General features: G+C 50.0%; 1 protein-coding gene and 1 long non-coding RNA gene across 3 annotated transcripts in view; both read right to left on the minus strand.

Moving 5' to 3' along the window:
* Nucleotides 1-957: 957 nt before the first annotated feature.
* On the minus strand, nucleotides 958-2,567 carry LOC140711714 (uncharacterized). The gene is made up of 2 exons (XR_012093007.1): nucleotides 1,880-2,567; nucleotides 958-1,201 (listed from the first exon to the last, which is right to left on the minus strand). It is a non-coding gene; the product is annotated as an uncharacterized lncRNA (long non-coding RNA).
* A 1,795-nt stretch (nucleotides 2,568-4,362) lies between these two features.
* Nucleotides 4,363-20,078, minus strand: part of ZCCHC14 (zinc finger CCHC-type containing 14) — an 84,030-nt gene continuing 68,314 nt past the window's right edge. The window contains exons 4-13 of one of the 2 annotated variants that reach the window (XM_073015628.1): nucleotides 18,137-18,208; nucleotides 14,911-15,020; nucleotides 14,086-14,180; nucleotides 13,006-13,060; nucleotides 11,633-11,915; nucleotides 9,499-9,590; nucleotides 8,708-8,835; nucleotides 7,559-7,699; nucleotides 6,021-7,481; nucleotides 4,363-4,532 (exon numbers count right to left, since the gene is read on the minus strand). In XM_073015628.1, the coding sequence (XP_072871729.1) occupies nucleotides 4,477-4,532; nucleotides 6,021-7,481; nucleotides 7,559-7,699; nucleotides 8,708-8,835; nucleotides 9,499-9,590; nucleotides 11,633-11,915; nucleotides 13,006-13,060; nucleotides 14,086-14,180; nucleotides 14,911-15,020; nucleotides 18,137-18,208 (2,493 nt within the window). In that variant the 3' untranslated portion in view covers nucleotides 4,363-4,476. Of the gene's footprint in view, nucleotides 4,533-5,846; nucleotides 7,482-7,558; nucleotides 7,700-8,707; nucleotides 8,836-9,498; nucleotides 9,591-11,632; nucleotides 11,916-13,005; nucleotides 13,061-14,085; nucleotides 14,181-14,910; nucleotides 15,021-18,136; nucleotides 18,209-20,078 lie in introns of those variants that run through there. The other variant, XM_073015627.1, reaches the window with a different exon arrangement.

Below are 20,078 nucleotides of genomic sequence, written 5' to 3' on the forward strand. Positions count from 1 at the left end.
GGATCACGAGGTCAGGAGATCGAGACCATCCTGGCTAACACAGTGAAACCCCATCTCTACTAAAAACACAAAAAACTAGCCGGGCGAAGTGGCGGGCGCCTGTAGTCCCCGCTACTCGGGAGGCTGAGGCAGGAGAATGGCGTAAACCCGGGAGGCGGAGCTTGCAGTGAGCTGAGATCCGGCCACTGCACTCCAGCCCGGGCGACAGAGCAAGACTCCGTCTCAAAAAAAAAAAAAAAAAAAAAAAAAGAAAACAACAAAACTTTGGCACCTTGATAGAGAATGAATGGATTTAAAATCAGGTATCCCTTTTGTAAATCTGAGAGGGGAGAAAGGATGGAACCCCTAGTTTGGAGACTCAGACTGATCTGAAAAGGTGTGTGGGTACATATTCTGAGACAAAGACCTAGTGACATCAAACACAGCCTTTTTTAAAATTTTTATTTTCAGTACATTAAATTTACTCATAAAAACATTCTAAAAATGTACAATTTGTCCTTTTTAACAAAGTATAATAAAACATAAAAACCCCAAAAACAGAATACTTGACATTTACAATTCAAAATCAAATTAGCGGAATATTAAATATTTACAAAACTATATCTTTTAAAAATATTTATAAAGTTACATGCAATTTTGTAGAATTGACAAAAGAATGGCTCAAAAATGGGAGAATTTTCCTTCATTCCTAAAAAGAAAACATGTCCAATAGAAGCTGTGAAGGTATCTTGAGTACACAAGGTGTCCAGTTTCAGTACCAAAGCCTTCTCTTTATGTGCACGTAAGACTCATACATGTGATGAGGGCTTGTTACAACGCACGTGAGGCCGCGGCTGATGGCCACTGCCCCCTTCCTTGGTGAACAGTGGAGCAATGTTGACCTTTGGCCTCAACCAGCACAGTATATGGTTTTCTAGAATATTGCGAGTGTTGATTAAAGACGCTTTCATTCAGACCCTTGGGACTTTTCAGCAAATTCGCCTCTTCAGAACCCATGGCGTTCAGTGCCACCTGACTCATTCTTTGGGAGTCACCTGCATGCTGGAAATGACAGCTACCCCCGCTCAGGTCGCACAGGACTCTCCTCTGGGACAGCAGTCGAGTCAAGCAGGCTGACGGCTTTCCTCACAACCTTGAAGACCTCAGCACGCGGTACCATCAGTCATCACGGCGTACAACGAGCAGGGCATACAACAAAACGCTGGGAAGCAGGAAGAGTGACAAGAAAGTGACGGGGAGCAAGGAGGGTGCAACCCGGTTCCCATTTGGCAAGTGCCTAAAGCCCCGCTCAGCCTCTGTTCAGAGGGGAGGCGTTCCAGCCAGGTGACGTTTAGGCCAAGTCACTACCCCGCCCACCACTGTGCCCCAACACAGAGTCTGTGGTAGAAACTAACTGTGCTGACTCTGGGCAATAAAGGACCTAGAATTCTAAGAACTGAATGAAGAATACGGAACCTACTAACACCCCTACATGAACAAGCTGACTCCTGTAATCTTTTGGAGATGACACATGATGCTGGTTTTTCAAATACCCAATCACATATATGCATTCAAGAAAATAACTTGTCTTTATTTTTATTACAAGTGCTAGCTCCCATTTCCTCAGTGCTCTTCAGCAATGAGATTTTATGTTAAACACCTTCCAACGGTCAATATTACCATGAAATCAACATTAGAAAATAAGGTAGAAAACTGAGTGTTTTGCTTAAAAAATAAAACGAAGGACTAAATAGCTGTTGTATCCCAACATCACGTTCTGCTTCCATCTCTACATTCCACTTTCCCCATTCTTGGAGATTAAAAAAACTGGCTTAGAAACTTTAATATCTGACAGACTACAAAGGGCAAAGACGTGGCACGTGGCCAGTGCCACACCTACCTGGTTGCCACAGCATTCTGAAACAGACCACAATTTCAGGAAAATGCCTAAGTACTTGAAAGGGTATGTTCTGTGTTTTCAGATGAGGAAGTCTGATGAACACAAGATGCTCTTCAGGCGCGCCAACCTCGGGTGCTTTTGGAGAGATGCATCCGAGCTCACTGCTGGCAAATTCTCTCAAGTCCAAGCCTGCGGCTCCCTCAGGGAGAGGCCCTCACGGATGGGCGGTTCCATTTTCTCTGCACTGTGTGGTTCCTATTTACAGCTCACGATTCTCGACTTCGGACGGCCTCCCTGGAGACGTCACACCGCCCACACACGTTCAAGACGCCTGGAAGCTCCACAGAGACCTCCGCTGCGGGGGGCAGACCCGGGACAATGTTGGAACTCGTTTACCTCAATGCTGAATGGCAGGCTTCAAGTTGAAAAGTTTCTGTTTTAATGTTTTGCTGGATTTAAGGTTAACCTCTAATACTTATCAAAATAGTTACATGGGTAACAACAGACGCTTTCATTCCCCTATACTGACCACTAAAACAAAAATTTACATGTTTTTTTCCTTTTGTTATGAGACGGTTTTCAACAATTTCAGTGTTGAAATAGGATTTATTTAAAATATTTCTTTGTTTAAAAAACCAAAAAATTTAAAAGTTTGGCTTTCAGCACATATCCAGGCCACTGGAATGGCCTTCAGAAATATTAAAATCGTAAACATCAATGAACACTCTAAGTCTTCCTTTAACGTAATATGAGAAGGTCCAGTCTAGTACTCTTTAAGGCAAAGTTGTGTCAGTTCTCATTATTTTGACATTTTGTAGTGTTTATAATTTAAAAGATCAACGTAACATTCCCCTAAATAGCTGTTGTAATAAGCATCACCATTACTTCAACACTGTAATACTGTGTACTATGAGGAGAAAGAGGAGGTCTGTTAATTCTGCATTGCATAGAAATAAAATTCAACTAAAATAAAACTAACAAACTCTACGAAAAGCCTGTCATAAAGAAAGTAACAACTTTCTGCTTTAGTTTCTATGAAGTTAGGAACTGCTCTTAAAATTGAACCCTCACATCACAATGCCTCATTCTAGGGTATTCTTTTGATTTACATCAATTTTTCATGAGGCTGATTGTCCCATTTTAAGAATGGTCTGAATATTTCAATTTTTTTTTTTTAAATAAATATCCAACTGCAAAATCCCTGGCAAGATTTTACCACTCAGAATTTTAACACTGACAACTTTAGCATTTTAGATGGGTATTATTTGAGCAGAAAATTCCCTTTAACCTTGAAGATTTAAGTCTGTGAATTTCAGACAAAAGGCTTTCATTTCCATGGGCTGAAATTTAGAGATCTACAGTGAGGACTTTGATTACTACCTGACCAAAACCAGACTGGCACAGATCTCGTAGCTCTCGCGTGTGTGGCCTCTTCCAGAGTCCTACCACTTCCCACTGTTTTCCAAGTAATTTTTAACGGAATTAACTATCAATACACAGCCTAATACGAAAGAAGTTGACAGGAGAAAATTCCCAATCTTTTGCTGATAAATGACAGGACTGTATCATTGTTGAAATGTCTGTCTCAGATGCGAATCCGCTAGCGATAAGCCTCGGGGTTGGAAGTTCTTGGGGAGCCCGTGGGAGATAAAGCAACTTGCAAACTCTGCTAAGGACGTGCAGCATCCTCACCGCCACTCACAGAGCCGCGCTGTCGCCGAGCCCCCTCGGGAGGTGATTTGTAGTGGAAGACAGGGCTCGAAGCCACTGACCGGCTGGGAAGAAAGATACTCTCAAAGCTCTGACGACTATGGATTCTCTGGGACTTGGACCCTTAGAAATTAAGTTGTTGCGAGTAAACTATTTCTATTTAATAATGTAGTTTAGATTTATTTGCAGAAAAAATGAAAAACCTGAAACTGCTACAAGTGCTTGGAGGAGGGAAGGAAATACTAAAATCTCTGTTGTGTCCTAAGTCGAGTAGCCTGCTGGTGCTGACTCTTTAAATATGGATTATTGGAGTCTCTTGCACTGACTGTTCTCAGAGGAGTTTGGCTCCCAGAACCGCAGAGATTTACATCAGGATACATTCTTCTGTAGTGCAATCCTTAAAAATCCCAGAGATTAGTGCTAATCACTTTAGGAACAGAACAAAACAAAGTCGACATTTTCCCTAGCCCAGGGGTGTCAAGAGTCCGGCGGGTGGAACTCCACCTGGAGAACTCCAAGCTCAGTTCTCGATTCAGACCACGTGTAGCTGCCCTGGAATTGACGTGTGAGCCTAGGAGGGCCAATGATGGCAATGCTCTTCGGGAGACGTGGGGTCTCTGCACTGCAACCAAACGTGTAGGTGGCCGACTTCACCGGCCACAGAGATGCCCACTAGGCAAGTTCTGACACCAAGCTCCAATCTAGGGTTTTGGCAATAAACCGAGTTTGATGCACTTCTACGCTAGATTTTTCTATCCAGTCTAGGAAAAGTAAAGCACCTTTGGATTAAAAAGATTAAGCTCAACAGCAACTAGACTTCTCAGTTTTGTATTTAATTTTCCTTATGTCTCCATGGCTTAATAATGTTCTGTTGCCAGAGAAAAATATCAATCTGTGGAGTCCAGACTTTCTGCTGGAGGGGCGTATTTCAACCTAAAAGTACCTAGAGAGAGGGGAAAAAAGAGGTCAAATTGGAATGACTGTAGAATCACCACCATCCACCAATCTGTCCAGTCATTTCCAGAGCCACTGGGCAAGATTCTGGTGCTGGAAATCTAGGGCACCCATCCTGACCGTTTCCACTCCCTTCCTGCCCCTGCAAAATGGGAGCTAATATTACAAGTTGATCAAATCAGACCGGGGTAAAATGACTCAGGAAAAGTTACCAATCTTTTTTTTTTTTTTTGAGACGGAGTCTAGCTCTGTCGCCCAGGCTGGAGTGCAGTGGCACAATCTCGGCTCACTGCAAGCTCCACCTCCCGGGTTCACGCCATTCTCCTGCCTCGGCCTCCCGAGTAGCTGGGACCACAGGCGCCCGCCACCTCGCCCGACTAATTTTTTGTATCTTTACTAGAGATGGGGTTTCACCGTGTTAGCCAGGATGGTCTCGATCTCCTGACCTCGTGATCCACCCGCCTCGGCCTCCCAAAGTGCTGGGATTACAGGCATGAGCCACCGTGCCCGACCACCAATCTTTGTCTTTAGGAGCTTTCTCTGGGAGTCAGGCTCTGCACACGTCGGGCAGGCTGCTCTAACATGCGTCCTTTCACTGGGTGAGAGCAGATGAGCGCTGGCGAGTGCCCCGTGCCTCTGGAGATACAGCCGGCTTTATGAAGGGAGGCACAGACCCACTGAGCCCACGTGGCAGAGCGCCCGTCAACCCACCTTGCCTGCAGACCTGCTGAGCCAGCAGGTGTGTTTCTAAAAACTCCAGGTGACCGTGACGTACAGGCAGGTCTGAGAATCACAGATCTAGTGCAACCCTTAGAAGCAACTGGAAGTCTGCAGTCATCAAGTGACTCTGGCAAGGTGGCACCATGAGTTGTCAGAGTTGGGACCCACTTTCCCAGTCCCCAGTTTCCAAAACAGACAGCAAGAAGAAACCTATCATAATAACTTATAATAACTACATCAGACATCCACTGGGATTTGACTAAAGACGACAAAAAAATAGTGGAGATAAAACAGGAGGGAACGGAAGATGCAGCACGGCCGAGGGGTAACAGCCCCCCACATCCACAGCTGCGCCGGCAGGGGGGGGCAGAGGGGACAGTGAGCCCCACCCCAGACGGTCCAGACTGAGGCAGCGCCACAGCCTGAGCCCCAGTGTAAGCCAGGGGGCAGCACTGAATCCTTCACGCTCGCGCTCTGGGCTCGAAGCAAGACATGGCAGCCCAGGGAGGCCCTGTCCACACTGGCTAAGCACCTTCTAGAACAAGAGGCTGTCTGAAATCATCATGACTGTTTTAGACCCAACAGCAGCCCTTCTAGGGACCTCACAGCCTATCATGAAGCTTTCCACGCGCTTTCAAAAAGCATTCGAAAAATTATTTGCTTTACAAAGAAATAAGTTTACTCTTCATAAAAACCAAGCATTTGTGTGCATTGGTCCTGCGGGAGCCTGGTGGGCGCGGCCATGGCGCGCGCTTACCTGGCCGGTTGAAGTCCATGGACGGCTGTTTGCAGTCCTGGGCGCGGTGACCAGTGGCCCCGCAGTTGTAACAAGACAGGTTCCCGCTCTTTTTGTGACTGGAACCATTGCTACTGCCCACCAGTCCTTGGGTCTGGTACACCCCTGCTGTCCCCGCCATGAAGTTCTGCATGGGTGGCACAGCAAACGTGGACTGCCCGCTCAGGACAGGGTCTGGGGTCCCGCTGCTGCTGTAGGGGGCGTGTACGACAGGGAAGGTGGAGCTGCCGCCGTACTGCTGGGCGCTGACGTAGCCACTGCTGCACATGGGACTGAAGGGCAAGAACGGGAAAGTGAACACGGACGGACCGGAGAACGGGTGCTGGAAGTAGTTGGCGTAGCTGACAGTCAGGCCACTTGAGCCGCAGCTGCCGCTGCAGCCACAGGACGTGCACACGATGCAGCCCGGCGGGGGTGGGGCGGGCTGCGGGGGTGCCGGGGGCTGCTGATGGTGGTGGTGGTGGTGGTGGTTCGGATTCGAGGCAGGAATGTTTCCTGTGGAGCCGCCACCACCACTGTTGCTATAAAAACTGCTTTCAGGGACGGAGGACAGCGCCGGGCTGGAGCTGGGGGCTGGGCAGCTGGGCAACGTGGCCATGTTGGCAAAGGACGTGGAGGGGTGGCTGCTGGGAGAGGCAGTGTTGCTGTTTGCACAGAAGCCACCCTGCAGGGGGCCCACTGGCATACTGCTCATTGCAGAAAAGGCAACTTTGGTGTTGGCTGTATACAGAGCAGTCCGGGGGTTTATTATTGCAGGGGGCACACTTATTTGCACATTATTAGGACAGGAGGTTTGCCCAGAAATGGCAGAATCAGCAGGAACAGATGACGACAGCAGCAGTTTGATAGGCGGACGGGCGGCGTGGAGGACTGTGCTGGGCGTCCCTGTGGCGGCCGTGCTGGTCTCCACCACCAGGGCCGGTTGCTGTGCTGTCTTCAGCACCCTGTCCAGTGTGGATGCATGCACGACTTTGGCCCGGGGACCAAAGGAGACCGTGGGTGACATGGAGCTGCTCTCTGAAAGCCCAGAGAGGACCTGCACAGGCTGGTGGGGTGCAGATGCGGGCAGCACGTCCATCATGGCGCTGCCAAAGCTCTTGTCCACTTTCATGCTGCTTCTTGGTCCAGATCCTTTATTCCTTTCTTCTAGAGACAAAAGTGAGTGCACAGACGACGAGAGGAGCTTCATGTCCGCGCTGCCTCTTTCCGGCTTGTGCACGGAGTTCAGCATGCGGATGGGTGCGATGTGTGAGGCTGTGCTCAGCATCTGTGGGGGCAGGGGGTGGTGGCCTGATGGATTGGAGCTGGCCTCATTCTGCACAGGGAGAACCTGGGCCGTGGGTCTGGCAGAACTGGAAGTGAAGTGATTCAGGAGCATCACCGGCTTCTCCTTGTCGGAGCTCTCCAAGTGAATCTCCACACCTAGAGAGGGAAACAGAGTGGTCAGTGCCATTCCACAGCCGGGCCAGGTGGAGCCAGCGCCGCGCACGTGCCCTTACGTCTGTCATTCTCTTCGGCGCTGTCGGAGCTCTCTTCCCGGGCCTGCACCCCCATGGGGCTGGAGGAGGAGCTGGAGTACTCGGAGGAGCTGCCTTCCCGGGGCAGCTGGTGATGAGGCTGCTCCACTTCCACCCGCAGCTCTGCAGAAAAGGGCCAGAGGAGCGGCCATCAGCCAGTGCCCCTGCAGCTCAGCCCCGCCCCGTGCCCTGCATCGCACTGTCGGTGGGTGCTCCTTCCAGGGGCACGCAGGGCTCTTAAGAGTCAGAAAACGAACATGCCGGCCCAGGCTGCACAATGACGGATGCAGCAGAGATTCAAGTGGCAGTGCTACTCAACACCCCTCAGCCAGGGCCCCACCTGACCCACCATCAACCCCAGAACAATGCCTTGTGACGGGAACCCCCGCGCACCACCAGGAACCATCACACCGCTACGCCGCGCCCCCTCTCGTGAGGCGGCCGAGTCAGGAGATCTTTCAGTCAAATCCCCACTTAAAATCCATCCTGGCAGGTTGTTTTGTATTTTTTTTTTTCCTCTCCCAAGCCACTGCTCCTCCTGCTATTTCTATTGTGAAGAAAACCTGGCTCCTCTCGTGAGACAACAGAGCAAGCGCGCCAGGTGTCCCACCCTTTCTCAGAGGGGAGGATGAAAACCAAATTGCTGAGATTGCGGGTCCCCCAGAGCAGGAAGGTCCATGGAGAACCATGTCACTGATGGGTCAACATTAAAGGCACTGACTTCAACGTGGCCTCTGGGCACCAGTCCTGGGGAGGGAGGCAGGCTACTCCCATCTCATTTCTGCTCACCCCTACACACTTGCCCTCACTGTGGCAGGTTCTGGACCTGATCCTTTTGCCCAAGCAACTTCAGAGAGGTGACTGCCCTCTAGCTCCTAAGCCAACTGGCCCTTCGATTTTCTTATGGCAGAGACTATAATAGTTAAAATAATGGAAAATGAGTATAAAGATTTACAAATGTAAAAATCAAACAGGTGTGATTTGAAGTTTAATGATCACAAAGAACACAAGGCCCCCCCCGTGTGTGAGTAACCCACCTGCCCGGCACACCGGCCCCCCTGCGTGTGAGTAACCCACCTGCCCGGCCCCCCGTGTGTGAGTAACCCATCTGCCCGGCACACCCTTGTTCACCTGCTGCGTGGCTGCCCCGCCCCGACTGCACGGGCCCGACGTGGCTGGTGGGGGGCACTCGAGCCACACCACTGCTGGTGACCAGCGATGGCGCCGAGGGGTTCAGACACCGTCTCTCTGACTTCTCCCTGTGAAATAATCAGGCACAGGAACAAGTGAGCACTGCCTCCCGTTGCTGCTTCACACGCAGCTTCAAGACGGGCCGACTCCACACCACAGGGCAATTCCCTCCAGATCATCAAGGCAAGAAAGGAAATCATTCTGATTGGTCAAATTTACTATAAAGGTCCTTTCCTGTCAAACCTAAAACACATTTGTAGAACTTTAAAAGCATGACTAGGCTGGGCACAGTGGCTCATGCCTGTAATCCCAGCACTTTGGGAGGCCGAGATGGGCAGATCACCTGAGGTCGGGAGTTTGAGATCAGCCTGGCCAATATGGTAAAACCCTGTCTCTACTAAAAATACAAAAAATTAGCTGGGCGTGGTGGCATGTGCCTGTAATCCCAGCTACTGGGGAGACTGAGGCAAGAGAATCGCTTGAACCCGAGAGGCAGAGGTTGCAGTAAGCCAAGATTGCGCCACCTCACTCCAGCCTGGGCACAACAGAGCGAGACTCCATCTCAAAAAAAATAAAATAAATGAAATAAATAAATAAAAGCATGACTAAGGACTGGATCAGCAAGAGAAAGTAATCCAGTCACTGGTATTTAGCACGGGAAGCCCTAGCACTCCATTTGGCCGGTGAGAAATGGAAATAAATGCAGGTTCCAAAACCCACTTCGCACTCACTTTTCCAGCTCCAGCTGGGTCTTGAGCTTCTTCTTTGCCCCCATGGTGAGAGACTCAAATTTATTCAGATCTTCTTCAGTAAGGCTCAAAAACTTTCACAGAAAAAACAAATTACAAAGTTACTGAGACGTAAGTAGGACTCTGAGAGCAAAGAACTTGGAGTTGAATTCAGTACATTTATTCTACCTCTGGGATATGCAAACAGACCCAGCTGAACTCGGCAGTCACAGGCTGGAAAACCCTAGACCGTTTACGTGCTAAATGACTTGGTGTCAACAGTTCAACGCCGAGACATGGTTCTGAGCAAGAGTGTCCCCGGCCCCTCTAAGGCACCTTCTGTGCAGGCTGCGTAGATGGGTGCACCACCTCACAGGCTGCTGGCTCTGCCACTTGCCCTCTGCTCTGTGAGTAAATACCAGCAGGTACATGCTTTGGGGCAGGTGACTAAAGAAAACATCTCGCATAAGTCACAGTTTCAACCGCCGTGGAGATGCGAGTTATGATAGCGTGCCACCCTCCCCCTCCCCAGGACAGCCCCATCATAATGCAGTCCCTTCAAAACTCACCACCCTCTGCGGGATGGTCTTTTTTTTTTTTTTTTTTGAGACGGAGTCTCATTCTGTCACCTAGGCTGGAGTGCAGCGATGTGATCTCGGCTCACTGCAACCTCCGCCTCCCGGGTTCACGCAATTCTCTGCCTCAGCCTCCCGAGCAGCTGGGGTTACAGGCACCCGCCACCATGTCCGGCTAATTTTTGTATTTTTAGTACAGACGGGGTTTCACCATGTTGGCCAGGCTTGTCTTGAACTCCTGACCTCAGATGATCCACCTGCCTTGGGCTCCCAAAGTGCCGGGATTACAGGCATGAGCCACCGTGCCCGGCCAGGGATGACAGCAACTTTGTCAGGTAGCAAGTGATCCAGAAAAGCAGATGCCATCCACACAGAATGGTTGTGTGGCTACTCCACTGTGCAGGCTGGTGCTACACAAACACACCAGCCTCTACTTTTCATGTTATTTCCTAACACGATTTGTGATTTAGGCCATCTCAATGCAAACATAAGAATAAAACATTTAAAACTAATTATGAACAAGGTTAGTAAAATCTCTGCTTTTTAAGATTCACAAATCCTTGGCCAGGCACGGTGGCTCATGCCTGTAATCCCAGCACTGTGGGAGACTGAGGCAGGGGATTATGAGTCAGGAGTTCGAGACTAGCCTGGTCAACATAGTGAAACCCCGTTTCTACTAAAAATATAAAATATTAGCCAAGTGTGGTGGTGGGCACCTGTAATCCCAGCTACTCACAGGAGGCTGAGGCAGGAGAATTGCTTGAACCCAGGAGGTGGAGGTTGCAGGGAGCTGAGATCGCACCATTGTACTCCAGCCTGGGTGACAGTGCGAGACTCCATCTCCAAAAAAAAAAAAAAAAAAAAAAAAAAAAAAAAAAAAAAAAAAGATTCACAAACCCTCAACAGAGGGTATTACAAATACCCTTACAATTTGGATTTAACTATGTAGTAAAAGCTTGATTTGTAGGTTCAATTGTAGATTTTTCGAGAAATGAAATTTTTACATAGATAAAAGCCACCAAGCTGGTTTGCCCAGCAGAGGGAGTACAGAGCTCAAATACCTTGTATGGGTTTAATCTAGTTTTATCAGTGACATCAAGACTTAAGAAATCTCAGAATTTTTTTAACAGTGAAAACATGTTCCTCATAAGAATTCTCTAGTATGACTGCTTGGAAGATGTAAAATGCACCCATTCCTCTGGATCTGGCCCACCACAGCGTCTGCGCCAGCTATGCCAAGAGATGTCTAAAAGGGGCACCATGCCAGAGGTCAGGATTTCTGTCCACAGCAGGACTCTGGGGACGGACTGTCCCTCATGTCATGCAGAGCATCTAGTTTGTGAAGGTCTGGAAGCACCTAGAAAAGCTGTCTGTTTACAACACATCCTGTTTGGCTGCAGCTGCAGGCAGCCTCTGCAAAGCCTGCTCACTGTCCCCTGTAAGAACAGGCGGTGCGCCTCGGCCTCCCTACTTCTTCCACCTTGTGTTGGTTTTGGAAACTCAATTCCCCCAGAGAGGTCTTGAGAAAACAATCTATATGGCCAGCCAGGCAACCGACATACCTTCTCCATGGAGAGCTGCTTAAAGACGGGGTAATACTTGTGCAAACGCAGTTTTCTAAGCCAGTCTAGAATCCCGTTCTGCTCCTGGGTCTGAGGGGTCTGCAGACTGGAAGGCATGAGGATGGCAGGTGATGTGTCCATCTGGGTCCGGTAAGCCAGGGCTGAGCCCGCGCTGCCCGCATGGGAGCAGTGGGGCAAGGGGGCGGCTGAGCCGGCTGGGTGCTGCCCGTGGTGCTGGGCTCCGCTCTGCGAGGACGGGATACCAGCGACTCCACACACAGGCCTGTGGGACAGCGGCAGAAGGGGCACAGAGAGACTGTGGCTGCTTCCACAACCACAGACTCCACCAAAGACCTCACTTCTAGGCCCTGCTGTGCCAGCCTCTGCCTCTTGGCCTGCCCTGCTGTCACAGGCCACCCTGAACTGCAAACACTGGTATGCTATGACTGCCCTCCCTCCCCAACCACCTTTCTGCAGCTAAGATTTCTGTAGTGCATGCCTGTGCACAGGTGTGCATACAGGCAGCTGTGCAGATACACACATATGCCTCTGCCTGTGCTGGGGAATATCAATCTACTTGTTTGCACACACGTGTATTATGTATGTGCACGTATCTGTCATCACCAGACTTCTGGTTTAGCTGCTAAGTTTCTGTTACTTGTACTTTTTAAAAACATGCTACTCCAGTTAAGTATTTCTGTTACTTCTGAGTCACAGAATAACACTGATAAATCATAAACCAAAATAGACTACTAAATCTTCAATATTCAAATACAATTTTTTTAGAAGAGCAAAACGTAGAAAGCTAGAAGGTGTGACCAGCACTCCACTCTGGCCTTGCTCCTTAACTGCAAAGTCACACCTGCCGACTGGGCGCTTACCCCACCCCGATACCAGGAGGATGCCAGTCTGCTCCTCGAGACCTTGCGCCCAGACTACATCTCCACAAGACTCCCTTTTGGGGTGCGTGTGCACCTATCTGTGACAGCCCACCTCACAGTCAGTGTGTTGCCGGCACGTGACTGCAGCCACCCAGGGCCCGTGCTGACAGAGGACGCTCCTCAGGAACATGACCCTGTGCTTCCAGGAGCAGGCTTCTCACAGCCAGGTTCTAGGAAATTCTGGTTTCCTGGGTCTGGGACGGGGCCCAGGACCTTGCACTGGGGAGGAGTCCCTGGGAATTCTGATTCCAGTGGCTCAGAGAACTCTTGTTTTTGGAAATCGTAAATTGAATCATCTCTACCCAATTCTTCTAAGTATCATCCAGGACTCAACTTCAGCATGACTTAATTCTAGAAATAACTTTACACAGAACTCAAAGTAAACCTCGTAAAATGCTCATTTAAAATGTGCTGGTTACACAGATTTCTCACCTTCCAGACACGCCCATCACGGTACCTACTTTAGAAAGGGAGGGGTTGCCAGGACCTATAAATTTAAAAATAAATACCATTAAAATTTATAGACAATGAAAACATTTGTTTTATTTTATTATTTTTTTTGAGACAGTGTTTTGCTCTTGTTGCCCAGGCTGGAGTGCAATGATGCAATCTCGGCCCACCGCAACCTCTGTCTCCCGGGTTCAAGTGATTCTCCTGCCTTAGCCCCCCGAGTAGCTGGGATTACAGGCACCCACCACCACGCCTGGCTAATTTTGTATTTTTTTACATTTTATTTTGGAGACGGAGTCTTGCTCTGTCACCCAGGCTGGAGTGCAGTTGGCGTGATCTCAGCTCAAGGAAAACCTCTACCTCCTGGGTTCAAGTGATTTTTCTGCCTCAGCCTCCCAAGTAGCTGGGACTACAGGCATGCATCACCACACCCAGCTAATTTTTTTGTATTTTTAGTAGACACGGCGTTTCACCATATTGGCCAGGCTGCTCTTGAACTCCTGACCTTGTGATCCACCTGTCTCAGCCTCCCAAAGTGCTGGGATTACAGGCGTGAGCCACCGCGCCCGGCCTAATTTTGTATTCTTAGTAGAGACAGGGTTTCTCCATGTTGGTCTTGAACTCCCGACATCAGGTGATCCGCCTGCCTCAGCCTCCCAAAGTGCTGGAATTACAAGCATGAGCCACCGCGCCCAGCCGTTTTTTTGTTGTTGATTTTTTAAAAATTTTTATTTAATCGGCCGGGCGTGGTGGCTCACGTCTGTAATCCCAGCACTTTGGGAGGATGAGGCGGGCGGATCACAAGGTCAGGAGATCAAGACCATCCTGGCTAACACGGTGAAATCCTGTCTCTACTAAAACTACAAAAAATTAGCTGGGTGTGGCAGCGTGCACCTGTACAGCTACTTGGGAAGCTGAGGCAGGAGAATGGCATGAACCCGGAAAGCAGAGCTTGCAGTAAGCTGAGATTGCGCCACTGCACTCCAGCCTGGGCAAGAGAGCAAGACTCCGTCTCAAAAAAAAAAAAATTTTTTTTAATTTAATCATATTTTATAAACTCACTTGGACTCTGAAGCTGCTGGGGGGGAGAGGAAGTGCTGAGAAACCTCCTGACATGGTCATTTTTCAACACGTGAGAAGGTAATGAGGCCAGGTACCTAAAAAGCAAACAAGTGGTCTTACCAGCATGAAAATGGCATTCCTGCTGACACATTGAAAGAAAAAAATTTAATTTTTAATCAAGAGAAATGTGTATTAGAGGAAAAACCCAGAAGTGCCAGAGCCTCATATTCTCCTGCTTTAAATCAACTGAGTTCTTGCCTGATTGCCACTCCTTCTTCAAGCCCTTCCCCTCCCTGCTGCATCCATGGTCATCAAGGCCGACGACAGGAGTCATGCCCTGTGACACGAGATCAGTGCCACCCACCATCAGCCAGAAAGGGGCTTGGACATTGGTCCCCACGGCGCCGGCAGCAGCACGTTTACGGAACTGGTAGGCCATGTTACTGCGTGTGCCACGTGAACCAAGACACAATCGAGGGTCCAGAAAAACTGTTTAAGAGACGCCAAGTTTATCTGGGAATAGTCTCAACCTTGGACTACAGGATGGAAATAGCAGCCCAGGATTATTTCACAGGACTGCCAAAGCCCACGAAGTGGTGGGACCCACCCTGGAATTCCCTTCCTCATACACTCAGTAACACCCTTAGCTTACTGAGGGCTCCTGAATCCTCCAGAACTAATGGAAATCCCTAGAGGCCAAGTAGAGACCCGGGTCCAGGTGGCCACACGTCCTCCCAGAGCTCCTTGGAGGACTATGACATTGACCACGGGACCAGCCTGTCCCTGCCCGCTCTGGACACACTGGGCGCCTGGTAAGGGCCTCACCTCAGGCCTGAGTCCAGATCCACGTGGTTTCGCTCCACATAAAACGCATCCGGACCAGCTAAGCAAGGAATGAGTTTCTCCAAGTTCTCTTCAGGGTAGAGCTGAGATAGCTGAAAGAGAGAACAAGGCAGAGGAGGTGTGTCCAGATCCATCCGACAGAATTCCGCTACTGCAGGAAAACCTGGGGCAGGTGCTCCATGGTGCCGCCTGCTGGTCTGATATGATTTACACCTACCGTCAGAGCTATTCTGGGGCCCACATCCACATAGGGTGTAGAAAGCCACAAAAGAACATCGCTCTCACAGTGACATCAGGAAAAGCTTCACAATCTGCACAATCACAACGTTCCTTGAGCCCATCTGAGAGTTGCGGGGCCACCAGGTCAACTTAACTTCAAATGGGACCTGCCCCCATGAGAAGCCACGGCACAAGGCCCCGGTGGCCGCCACACCAGCAGGCCCAGAGAGACAGGCTCCAACGGACACACTGCCACAGGCCGATGTGGCCAACAGAAATGCTGGAGCCCCAGGTGGGGCAAGTGGGCCCTTTTTCCCAAGTTCTTTTCCGCAGGAGGAGCCAGAAAGAGCCCCATCACTGGCACCTGGGGACCAGGCACCGGGCCTTGTGCAATTCCCGGGACCACTCTCTGGATCTGAGGCAAAACCCTTAAGATGTGGCAGAACAGACAAAAATTGCTCCTGGCCCCAGAGTCCAAACAAAAGCCCCAGTTTTTAAGAGTGGGGCAAGGGCAATACTTCCCTTCCTCTGCCACCAGTCACAAGAAGACCCGTTGCTCCTGGACGAACGGGAAAAGCAAAAGTGATCTGGCACTGGAGGAGGTCAGCTCCTGCTAGGGAGGGCAAAGTGCTGAGGAAGTGCCGCCCCGAAGCCCAGGCACACAGGCCTGCCCAGGATCAGGCTGGGCTGTGAGAGTGGAGAAGGACCTTGCCCCCACAAGCCCAGCACCAGGCAGCAAACAAGCAGCAGCGGTCTACCCCCGAAAAGGGGTCAAGAGGGTAGAGAGTGCCCTGCTGTGTGCCACAGGCCTGCAGGGACGGCTGAAAGCCGGGAGTGAAGCGAAACACCAGAGAAGACCCTCCAGGCTCAGGCAGCAGCTGCCTCCACTGCAGAGGCCCTGCAGGTAACCGTGACAGCAAGAGAGCCCAGCGCCAGCTCCATCCTGCCCAGATGGCCTACAGGACCCCACTAAGGGCCTGGCAGAAGAGGTGTCGACCCTTTCCAGGCATAAATGCCACTCTCCTCCGGCTCCACGGTCATCTAAACATGTCTGACATTCAGTCAACATTTGTAAGACATACCAAAAAAAAATTAATAAAGGGGGAAAAAAAACTATTGTCAAGAGATAAAGCAATCATTAGAACCAGATTCAGAAATAAGTCAGAAGTGGGACCTATGTGACAGGGACTTTAAACAGCTATGACGGACGTACTAAAGGAACCAGTGAAAATGACAACATGCATGAACAAACGGGAACTTTCAGCAGAGAGATGGAAACTTCATAAACACGCCAAATGGAAAACCTAGGGGGGAAAACACAAAAGAAACCCCGGGCAGCAGAAATGAGAACTTGAGCACACGGACAGGCTCCGCAGCAGCCTGGGCAGAGCTCAGGGAATCGGCTGGCGTGGAAGCGGGCACAGGAACCACCCAGACACACACACAGAAACGCACAAGCGTGGGAGAGCGGTGGGGCGGCAGCAGTAGGGGTCTGAGGCTTGTGCAGCCTGAGTCCAGGAGAGAGGAGGATGCAGCAGAAGAAATGCTTGAGGAGAAAATGGATAAGAATGTTCCAAAACTAGGCCAGGCGCGGTGCCTCACGCCTGTAATCCCAGCACTCCGGGAGGCCAAGGAGGGCAGATTACCTGAGGTCAGGAGTTTGAGACCAACCTGGCCAACATGGTGAAACTCTGTCTCTACTTAAAAAAAAAAAATTAGCTGGGCATGGTGGTGTGCGCCTGTGATCCCAGAGACTCAGGAGACTAAGGCAGGAGAACTGCTAGAACCCGGGAAGTGGAGGCTGCAGTGATCCGAGATCGCACCACTGCACTCCAGTCTGGACAACAGAGTGAGACTCCATCTCAAAAGAAAAAAAAAAAAAACACTGAGACAAAAGCCCAATGAGAGGTCAAGGTTCCAGCCAGCATGAGTGGAGTCCAGGGAAGCTGTGTTTAACAAAAGGAGGAACTACACACAGAGGAGAGGAAATTTAGTATTTGAAACACTACAGAAGGAAAAGCAGATTCCCAGGGGGATGTGTTACCCTCAAAGGCGTGGCACTGTCGTGTTCTTCAATGCCTGAGAGGCCAAAAATATGAACGTAATCAGACATCATCCTCACTCCACGTCCTCCTGCAGGATGAGGCCTTTGGCTTTATAATGAAAATGTAAGACTGTCTTTGGAGACATTTACATATGTTATCCCCATTCACAAAGGTGATGCCTGAGATGCATCACTCTGGCTGAGACAATGGTTCACGCTACAGCACAGGCCAGTGGGCCCTAAACATGTGTGCAGTTACATCTGTGTGTACACATGCTTATGTAGGCAAAGAGGCATTTATTTAGTAGTATAACTTTTTGCTCAAATGGTAACTGCTGAACCAGATATTTGTAAAGATAAAGGTGGTGTACACCTGTGGTCTCAGCTACTGGGGAGGCTGAGGTGGGAGGATCACTTGAGCCCCAGGAGGTCAAGGCTGCAGTGAGCTGTGATGGCACCACCACAACCCAGCCTGGGCCAGAGAGCAAGATCCGGTCTCAAAAAAAAAAAAAAAAGAAAAAAGGAAAAGAAGAAAAGAGAAAAGAGAAGAAAAAAACAGATAAAGGTAGAACTAGGTGAAGTCTCTACCCACTCAGCCACCTGAGTGTGCCTCTCTCCCCCAGCCTTTGCCAAGGAAACCTGGGGGGCTGAAAAGTAACAAAAGAAACCAAATGTCCTCATCAGTCACTCACGCCTGGCACATCTCTCAGCGTCATCTCAGTCTCAACAACTGAAGAAGGGATCCGCGGGGTCACGGTCCTGTGCTTGCGGCCACACTCACGTTGGCAGCGGGCCTGGGACTCCACTGTGGCTGGGCAGGAGGCCCCACCCGCGCATGCTCGCTCGCTAGCTGAAGGCAATGGCCTCTGAAATTACTCCGTGGTATCATCAGCCACTGGGGAACGTGATTCTTTTAATTTTTTTAAGAGCCCGTGATTACCTTACCTTTGAAATAAATTCAGTCACTTCAGAGGAAGATTTGGTTACTGATGTTATTGAAGAATCAGACCATAAGACCTTAAAAACAAACAAACAAACAAAACTTAGAAACAGATGCCACATACTTAGTTCCCAGCATGTGTCCTAGTACGACTGGGGCACAGGTTCAGTCGGCAGCTGAGTCCAGTGGGCCGCACACCTGCTGTGGGAAGCATCTAAGCATCCCTTGACTTGTTAAAAAAAGAACAGTCCCATAGCTCCAGGCCCTCTAAAGTTTAACTTGTTTTGTGCAAATACTCAGATATCACCAAACTACTCGAGTGGGGTCTACAGCTGCCTCCTGTAAGTTCCAGAAAATCCCTGACAATTACAATTGCTTGTGTGTGCCCTGTGCAACTTCCTTCCTCAGGGGACCTCCTCTTCTTAGGTGAGCCTACGTGCCTCAGACGCAGGACCGACGCATTCCCAGGGAGCAGCCCTTCAACCAGCAATAAGGGCCGTGGTGCGCCCAGGTGCTGTGGGCACACAGTGAGCCCAGGCCCTGCTCTCCGGACACTGCAGAGCTGTGGGGGCAGTGTGAGTCCATTGACAGCAACAGAACAGGGCGGTGATCACTAGGGCAGCAGAGGAGGGGTCCGGGGAAGAGCAGTGAAAAGGGCTTTCTGGAGGAGGTTCTGCAACGTCTGGTGTGCCCAGCCCTGTGAGCATCTGCTTTCCTTCCCAGCATGCAGCAGCGGGCGGTGTCACTGCATGGCTGCCCAGATGCACTCGAAGCTCCCGTGGGGAAGGGCTGGTGTCTTTTTGCTCAGCTTTCCCCCGCTATCACAATGGTCGTCACATGACATGCTAACTAAAGCCGGCTGAGGGGGAAGGAGAACGTACTTTTTGCACATTAGAGGGAATTTCTGCATGGAGAAGAGCTTGGGTTGACTTTTGAAAGGCAAATAAGAAGTTAGCTACAGAAATGAGATGGACAGAGGGGATGGTCTGAGATGACAGGGAGGAGGACAGGTCAGGAAGGGACAAGCACCAAATGAAACTATACTCAAGTCCACAAGAAGCCAGGGGATTTCAAGTCGGCAAATAAAATGACCAAATATATTATAAATAAGAAAATGTTGAATTAACAATGATTTAGAGCAAAGAGAGCTCACAGGCAACCAAACCACCTCTGCTCCCTCACCCACACCCACAGGCGGAGTCCAGCCCGTCCAGCCCGAGGCGTCCACCCTCCTGTCTGCTGAAACTCAGGTCAGTCTCGTCACATCACGCAGCAGTCACTCCTGGGTCTGTTTCAACATGCTCTCATAACACACAGGCCAGTTGAGGGAAGGGCCAGCTCTTCTTCACCGGAACCCCAGTGCCTACCAGAATTCATCAAGGTAAGCACCAGCATCCTTGGAACTGACAGCTGCAAGGTGTACACCTTGCCACCCAGAATCTTCCACGCCTAAAATGAAAATGCTTGAGGCCAGGCGCGGTGGCACACGCCTGTAATCCCAGCACTTTGGGAGGCTGAGGTGAGCAGATCACCTGAGGTCAGGAGTTCCAGACCAGCCTGACCAACATGGAGAAACCCCGTCTCTACTAAAAATACAAAATTAGCCAGGTGTGGTGGCGGGGGCCTATTAATCCCAGCTACCTGGGGGGCTGAGGTGGGAGAATTGCTTGAATCCATGAGGTGGAGGTTGCAGTGAGTCCTCCAGGCCTCTAGGCTGGGCAACAAGAGCGAAACTCCATCTCAAAAAAAGAAGAGGGGAGGGGAGGGGAGAGGAGAGAAGAGAATGCTTGAGCTACTTCTCTGCCTGAAATATTAAAATCTTTCAACACTAAAAATCTTGGGGATAGGTTCCTAAGCTGCTCCCCACACAGAACTCCAAGAACACCGCCAACGATGGGTGCAAACCCCTGCCATGCAGATGCCTGGCCCCCGTGCTGCTGACAGCGT

The sequence above is a fragment of the Chlorocebus sabaeus genome, chromosome 5 (assembly GCF_047675955.1).
Source record: "Chlorocebus sabaeus isolate Y175 chromosome 5, mChlSab1.0.hap1, whole genome shotgun sequence".
Lineage (NCBI taxonomy): Eukaryota > Metazoa > Chordata > Mammalia > Primates > Cercopithecidae > Chlorocebus > Chlorocebus sabaeus.